Here is an 8419-nt window from a genome sequence, read left to right on the forward strand (position 1 = left end):
ATCTCTCTAGTCTACTTTAATACCAATTTACATTTTGAGAGTCACATCCAGAAGTTAGTTCAGTCTTTTTATCAGTAAAGGAACATTTCAAAGGTTAGACATTCATAGGAAATAGGATAGTATATAGAGATGCTTATACTTTTATTTTGTCTCGCCTTGATTCTTGTAATGGACTGTTTTAAATCAATGCACTTAATAAAGGCTGTAATCAGTGCAAAACGCTGCAGCTAGACGGTTAACACTGTTGTCGAGGTAAACTCTATAGCACTTGTATGACTGGATCATGTCAACCTCCTCTACTCTGAAGGAAAATGGCATGTGAGGTTCCTTCCTCCTCCAAAAACCAAGCACCAGACTGGCACCAGAATATTTAGCAGACATTATGAAACAGTTAGACCTCTTTGAGAGACCTCCTTGTCGTGAACGGTTGGCTGTTCCAAAATCCAGATGTAAAACCAAAGGCGACAGTGAAGGTCCCGCGGTTATGGAACAGCCTGTCCTGGGATATCAGATCTGGTCTTTAAGCCTCATTTAAAAACTAATTTGTATTGACTAGCTTTCAATTCAATGTGAATGCGTTTTACTGTGTGTGTTGCTTTTATTAGTATGTGATGTGAATATGATGTTTTTTACTGTGCGTTCTTTATGATTTTATGTTTTATGGAGCATAAATATATATATATATAGCTTATAATTAGTGTATAGTATTATCTCCATTTAACACATTTTACCATCTTTAAATCCATTCCAGAGTGAGAACAAAAAGTCTGTATATACTGGACAGAAATGTTTATACCTTTGACGCAACATCAGAACCCACATTTTTCCTCCGGACATGGATAATATTTTTGAGAACACAATCTGTTTGCATGAGTGCAAAATGCAGGAGAGAAAAGAGAGGAGAGAGGGAGGGAAAAAACAGAGAGTTTTGAGTTTTTCCTGCATCACTGGCGTTTATGTTTGTCCAAGAAACTCCACAATGCTGCTACTGTTCGTGCCATGCCAAACGGACAGCACACACACACACACACACGCACGCACGCCCACACGATTGACATACCAAGTGAGCTCACTCAATGTTAAATAATTATGTAACTGGGTCACAGATTTCCTAACCAGTGAAAATACAGTGAAGTAATGTTTATCTTTTATATTTAAACAGTTGAAGCTGATCTGTCCTGTTTAATAAAAATAAATGACTTACCGTCACCATCTAGTGGTTCAGTTGGGCTGCTAAAGGAGTATAGTATCAAAGCGCTGTGCTGCAAATAAATGTTTTAATTTCAACAGTTTTGATTTGAAAAAAAAAGAGTCTCTTTTTTTTAACTATTATAAAAGGCATAATTTTGTGAGTGCTGCCTGAATTTAATTAATCAATTAATTTAAATATATTTTCAATCAGTTGCCTATAAAATCAAAATGAATATTTACAAATACATAATTTACAAAAGTAACTGACAAAAGATCATAACACAACATAACCTCTATAAGCGGCCCCTATGTTGCATTATATAGCCGTCACCGCATTTTCAAGCTTTGGAGTTGTTGACAATATATTTGTATAAATATAGAAATATTGTGTCTGTGCGCGCGCGCACGCACGCACACACACACACACACACACACACGCACACACACACACACACACAACAACAACCGCCGCCGCCATTCATCACTAAGTGGTGGTGACGTCACGACGACACTTGTGGCAGGCTATGTGCATGTTTAGGCCACGTGAAGTGTCGAACGCCCACTGGCAGGAGGTCACGGGACAGATCCAACAAGGGACACGGGACGACTGACTGGCTGATGTACCACCTGTGCCCCCTACTGTGCCAACTTGATGTGCTTTAGCCACCCGGCGCTCTGCTCGTTGTTGTGAGCGTCGCTCCTCTGCCCTCCGTTGATGTTGTTGTTGGAGGGCGACTGCCTCCAACTGGCCAGTAGCGTCCTTCACGAGGCTCCTCCAAAGAGGCCGATCTTGACACCGCTGGTACCAGTCATCGGCAAGTCCACTCAGCTCCACATCCTCCTGTACCACATCACTCCATCGGTTCTCCAGCCCGTGCCGCGCCCACTTAGCCCCATCTATCCGCCTGAACAAAAGCCGTTTAGGCATGCGGTGGCCGGGCATGCGGGCTACATTACCCAGCCAACGCAACCTTGCCTGCCGGAGGAGCTCACCGATGGGACTTTGTCCACATCTTTCAAGGATTTGTGAGCTCCTCACACAATCCAGCCTGGTTAAACCCAGGTTAAACACCCCCCCAAACTTTTGGCCACCAGTGTATGTGTGTATATACAGTATATATATATATATATATATATGCCAAGTTTTCTGCAGAGACAATAAACCCATAACTCGTCAGGCCTAAAGTGCAATATTATTGTGAGCTTTGTGTGATTGTACTTGGCTATGGATACAAAATTGTCCCCAAAAGTGAGCCAAATCTAACAAAACTTCCTTTAGTGGACATTCACGGACGTTCTCAATTAGATAATTGTTTCATAGATGTTTATTTAGGTAGTTAACGAGTAACTATAGTGATTATGACTAGATTTACATACAAAGTCTTTAGTATGTCCACTTTTTGATAGCCGAGTAAATGTGTGTGCGTGTCAGGGTGAACTTGTAGCAGTTACTTTAGTTCTCTGCCAGCAATCAGCCTTGCCTTTCATTTATCCTTCACACACACACATGCGCACGCGCCACGCACGCACACGCACACGCACACACCTGGCTGAACACAGACTGCAGTATACAGTCACTCTCTCGGTCACAGCAGATGGTAAAAGGTTAAACAAACTGACTAACAGTTCATTTAAAATCATTATGCAGTAAATGACAAAAACAGACAAAGGAAATGTTACAATCCACATCAAGTTATTCACCTCTAACTGGTCAAAACAAATGGAAACCAAGTGAAAATGTCACCGCAGTTTTCAAATTGAGATGTTAGAGGAAAAACATGCAGTATCTGACTTTCAATTATTTGAAAAATATATCAGGTAACATCTATAATTCATAGTTGTAAACACGCTTATGTCTCATGAGATTAAGAAGATTCTTATGCCATCTTACGCCTGCTGCTGGAGAAACTGAACTATTGCAAAGACAACAGATGTGAGAAATGAATCCAACATGATTAAAATAATAATAATAATAATAATAATAATAAAAAAAAAGAGTATTATTGTATAGTATTATGATTCATCAGTTTATGTAATAAAGAAAAAAACTGTCTATGTTATATTTCACCAAAATGAAATAAAGTGGTCCAACAATTAAATGATTTTCAGGTTCGAATGCGGTTACAAAGCCTCCTCTCCAACCGTCTGACTCCATTCTGGTTTTTAATGGCCACTTTTAATGATTAAATCAATCACTGATGGATACAATCAAGTCCTGCGTGTTCTTGTCAAGCATCCGGTTTCAGTCAGAAATATGTAAGATGTCAGACTGCGAGCGCTGCTTAATGTTCATTTAAATATATCAGTATGTGAGTGGTTGATTGTTTGTACAATGGAAAAGAGTAATTGATTAAAGGGCCAGGCACACCCCATAACTGCTACTGCTATTTCGGTAGTATGTTGCATGCATATGATATGCAGCATAGTATGCGCACATTATGCACATTTTCTGTACACAAGAAAAAAACATTTGCATAATGTGCACAATATGTATACTACTAACAGCATACTATGGCATACAAAATACAACGTATACTACATACTGCACACGGAAAAAAAGATCATTTGCATATGCACACAATATGCATACTGCAATACACAGCATACTGCGCACAGTGCAGATTTCCTGTACGCATTGATAGAAGAACATTTGCATACTGTGCACAAAATGCATACTACAGCCAGCATAATATGTTGTAATACATACTGCACACAATGCAAATTTTCTGTATGCATGGAAAAACAAATTGCATACACAATATGCACACTACATAAAGCATACCATACATACCACATACTGCGCACAGTGCACATTTCCTGTACACACAGAAAAATTTGTATTTAGTAAGCATTTTGTGCACAGTATGCACATTTACTGTTCGCATGGAATAACCAGATGATCAGCTACATTTGCCATAATGTACAGTTTACAACAAGAGAACGTGGAATACTATTTAAGTATGCACTATACATCATGTACTACATAGTACACAGTGAGCTTGCATTCCTTTCCAAATGTAAAGTAGATTAGTATGTGAGTGTTTTGGCCATTTATGTATTGAAAAAAATACTACTTTAATACTTGTGTTATTTTTTCAGTATGGTGTATGCATACTGGGTGCAGTATGTAGTATGTGCACAGTATGCAAATTATCTGTACACAAGGAAAAAGTTATTTACATACTGTGCACAACATAGAGCATACTACAGCATTCAGCACACTATGCATACTAAGTACAGTACACAGTGGAAATTGTCTGTACGCATGGACAAAATACAGAAAATGTCTCATTCTGTGCACAAAATGCATAATACATACAGTATACTATGCATACTATATTCTGCGCACCGTGCACATTTCCAGTATGCATAGAAAAAAGAAAATGTGCATACTGTGCACAACATGCATACTTATTTAATATGCATTTTGTGCATTGTATGCAAATTTTCTGCAAAATGTATAGTTTGCAAACAGAGTATAATATATGAAAAACTGTTTTAGTATGTACTTTATAGCATGTACTGCATAGCAAGCTAATATTTCCTTCCTATAATTCCTCGCTCTACTTCTAAAAACATCTGACCATGGAAGTCGACTCACCTGGGCAGTGAGAGTGCTGGGTTGCTCTGCCAGCTCTGGCTGTTCCGATCATCTGACCCGCTGCTGAGTCGTTCGCTGGACGGCGCCCGTGTTGCATCGGTGTCACCAGTTATGGTCAACACAGACTCCGAGAGGCTGGGTATCTCTACGTGTGCCAGTGGAGCAAAACTGAGCTCTACGATTTGCCGTGCGCTCTGGTAGATCTGACCCTGCACCTGTGGAGTCAATGTGGGTAGGTCAAAGGTCAGAACAGTCTGAGTGCTGGAGGTCAGCGGGTCAAGACTGTCCAGGCTGCTGTAGGAGGTGCCCTTTGCACGATGCGACTCCATAATGTTCTCAAAATGTCTGCTGAAGGTGTCCAGACTGTCTCCAGACCTTCTGCGAGGACCACGGACCAGGATGGGGGATTTCAGTGCTGGGTGGTTGTTACTGAAATGATCTCGAGGCCTGAAAAAAGAAAGAGTCGTTATTTCTGATATGTCACACGGTGATATTTCGGTACATTTTCAATGACAAAGGTGTTTCTTATTTTGTCATTTAGGGCAGGGCGATTTGGCCAAAATTGTTACCACGATAATCTTTTTCATATTGTTCGATATCGATATTTATCACAATATACATTTACACGTTGCACTTTCTTTTTTTATTTCAAAGCTGATGGAAGAAAAGAAGAAAACATTTATTCTAAACAGTCAAAATAGTCTCTACAAAACTGCACAGGGGGTCCAGAGACAGCCAAAGCAGAAATCGATTTGTTTATTTGATTTGTTTGTTATTAAAGGCTCGTAACATGCTGATTAATAAAGATACATTTAGAAGGGACAATCGTTATGGTCTAAAAGGTGCTTTGAAAGCACGTTAACTCATGCGGCGCTTCATGTCTACACACATGCAGGGAAAAGAGGCAACGCGTGTGGAGCGGGACAGGGCAGAAATGATGCATGTTTGGTGCAACTTGGGGTTCAATGTCTTGCACAAGGACACTTCGGCATGTGGAGTCGTGTGGGCCGGGAATCAAACTTCCAACCCTCCGATTAGTGGCCGACCCGCTCTACCACCTGAGCCACCAAGCTACCAACTCAGGGTGTCATTTCGTAAAATAAATAAATAAACAAACACAAAATACAAATGTGTATTTGACTCTAATTACAAGTCCTGATCGTTTCCGTGTTTTTGTGCATGTAAAAAAAGCTTTGTTAGCAGCACAGTCAAACTTCTGTTATTTTTTCGGTGTAACACAAAAGTAGGCATTTTTAAATAATGCAATGCAATGCAGTGGCACAGCATAGTGATAAGGGGCTGTCAATCTCCAAAAAGGACACAAAAACTGCATAAAACAAGTCCATGTGACTCATTTGAAGTCTGCTGAAGTCAACCATTTCTTTGAGTGAGGGACAGACCCAACTTTGTCCACATCCAGATAAATAAATCTCACCTTGGAGAGAGAGCAAATGTGATTTTTTGTATTTATTTTTTTTATTCTGGACATGAATGGGCTTTTCCTCACACAAAGATATTGTATGGCTTCAAAAGACATGGATAACAATGACTAAGTTGTATGAACTATTTTTATGATACTTTTAGGCTATTTATATTTTTGTTTTGGTCCTTTTTTTTTTTTTGCATGGAAAAGATCAGCTTGAAGAAGCATCTTTGTGTTCGACAGAAAAACACCAGAATACGGGTTTGGAATGACATGGGGGCGAGTAAATAAGGAATTAATTTTAATTTTTGATCTTTAAGTGTTTGCTTGTATGCATACATTTATATGAATGTGTGTTTGCCTCTTCATACCTCCTCATCATCATGCTGTAGAACTCCTCTTCCTCATCTCGCTGCAGATCGGCCAGAAGTCTCCTCACATCACCCTGCATCCTGACTGTCACCCAGCTCGCAACATCCTCCTCTTCCTCCTCCTCCAGTCCATCTGTTCTCCCACTAGGCATCTCTCCTACCGGGCTACTTCCGGCACAGGAAGTTCCCATGACACTTCGGTTGCTCCCAAATGCTGAGTCAGTGTCCTCTTGCTCTGCTAACAGCACCTCATCGATGTCCGTCTCACGGTAACATCTTAAAGGAACGGCGTCCAGATCGGTCTCTGAGTATTTCAAAGTCCGCCGAATTATTCCAGTTTTGGGCGAGGTGCCTGGGGCCGCTGGGGGTGGAGTCACAAGCTCCACCTCCACGTGTTGGACATCATGATTGGCTCTGAGAGCGAGCTCTTCCAGTGGCAGAAAAGTGGGCGAGATTGGGGTGGAGTGGCCACTAGGTGGCGCTGTACAGGCTTCTCCGTCTTAGTGGAGTGGACATTTTTGAAGCAAACAAAAATAACTTAAGTTAAACAAATGATAAACAACACTCTGTAAATGTGTGTGAAAATACGTCTATACAGCTCCCCAATGGTGGTGATGTTATTGATATTGACAGTTTTTCAGCTCCAAGATATTGCAGTGCTTTGCAACATTTTATTTCACTTTCATTCATTTAAAGCATATGGGGTAAGAGAACACTTGCAGTCGAAAAGATCACCATGTACCTTCGTCTTAAAATAATCCAGGAAATACAAACTTAAACCTAATTGGATTTTTGTGGAGACTAATTATATTAAATTGAGTGAAACAGACAAATAGAGATCAACAGGCAACTCACCCTTCTCTCGTTCGTTGGCAGTGTTTTCTGTAGGGGTGCCAAACAGAAACTCCCACTTGGCACGAGCGATTTTCTGACAGTGCAGAGATGGGCCTGGCACCAAAGAACCACCATCAGACTGCAACACACCAAACAGACACTCGTTGAGTACAATAAAGAGTTAACTCCATGTTTGTGCAACAATAAGGCTCATATATGAAACGCAAGCAGAACAAATTTCTGTGCAAATCATCCGTAAAACCATTCTTGCATTGAATTGAATGTGATAATTTAGGGAAGAAAGGTCAATAAAAGAAAAAACATCCTTTGAATGTAATGGGACTTTTTGTTTCTCAAATTATTCTAAACTTGTTCTGCTCATGTTTAATAAGGTCCATTGAACTTGGATGTAACAATTTACATAAAAATGTTTTTACAAAAAAAATACACTGAATTGAATGCAACAATTTATGCAAGACTGGCTAAATTCATTATTTACACAAAAATTCAGGCCCAATGCACTCACGTCTCACCTGTATTCCTGAAGAGTGGTGATCTGCTTGGTTGCTGTTCTGGCTGAACTCAGGTGAGATGCAGTCTCGATCACCTAGGCTCCCAGTCACACCGCTTGAACTCGGGGACGATCCTGCCAACCCATGGTGCTCTCCAAACCTCTGTTCCTCCTCTCCTCTCTCCCTGTCTCCCTCTTCTAGTACCACCGGCCCTAGAAGCAAAGCCTGTCTTTTCCTCCATTCTGCCTGTCTCTGTTGCTGCATTTGTCTGGCCATGTCCTCTGTTCTTTCCCCTGGCCTGTGGTTTGTTCCACATACTGAATCGCTCACATTTTCCTCTTTTCTTTCAGTAACCCCAACCTTCTCTCTCTTTTTGTACACCGGGCTGCTACTCTTGAGAGTCAAACTAAACTTCCCCTCCTCTGTCTTTGCCTGCTCTTTCCACTGCTGTCTAGATGTCCAGCTGACAGGAGAATCGTCCACACAC

General features: G+C 40.7%; 1 protein-coding gene across 1 annotated transcript in view; it reads right to left on the bottom strand.

Moving 5' to 3' along the window:
* LOC127626551 (PH and SEC7 domain-containing protein 1-like) overlaps window positions 1-6707 on the bottom strand; it is a 51011-nt gene extending 44304 nt beyond the window's left edge. Inside the window, exons 1-3 of the mRNA XM_052102427.1 lie at window positions 6587-6707; window positions 4793-5239; window positions 464-499 (exon numbers count right to left, since the gene is read on the bottom strand). Coding sequence (XP_051958387.1) covers window positions 464-499; window positions 4793-5239; window positions 6587-6666 — 563 coding nt within the window. The 5' untranslated portion in view covers window positions 6667-6707. The remainder of the gene's footprint in view (window positions 1-463; window positions 500-4792; window positions 5240-6586) is intronic.
* Window positions 6708-8419: the final 1712 nt, after the last annotated feature.

This window comes from Xyrauchen texanus, chromosome 33, assembly GCF_025860055.1.
Source record: "Xyrauchen texanus isolate HMW12.3.18 chromosome 33, RBS_HiC_50CHRs, whole genome shotgun sequence".
NCBI lineage: Eukaryota > Metazoa > Chordata > Actinopteri > Cypriniformes > Catostomidae > Xyrauchen > Xyrauchen texanus.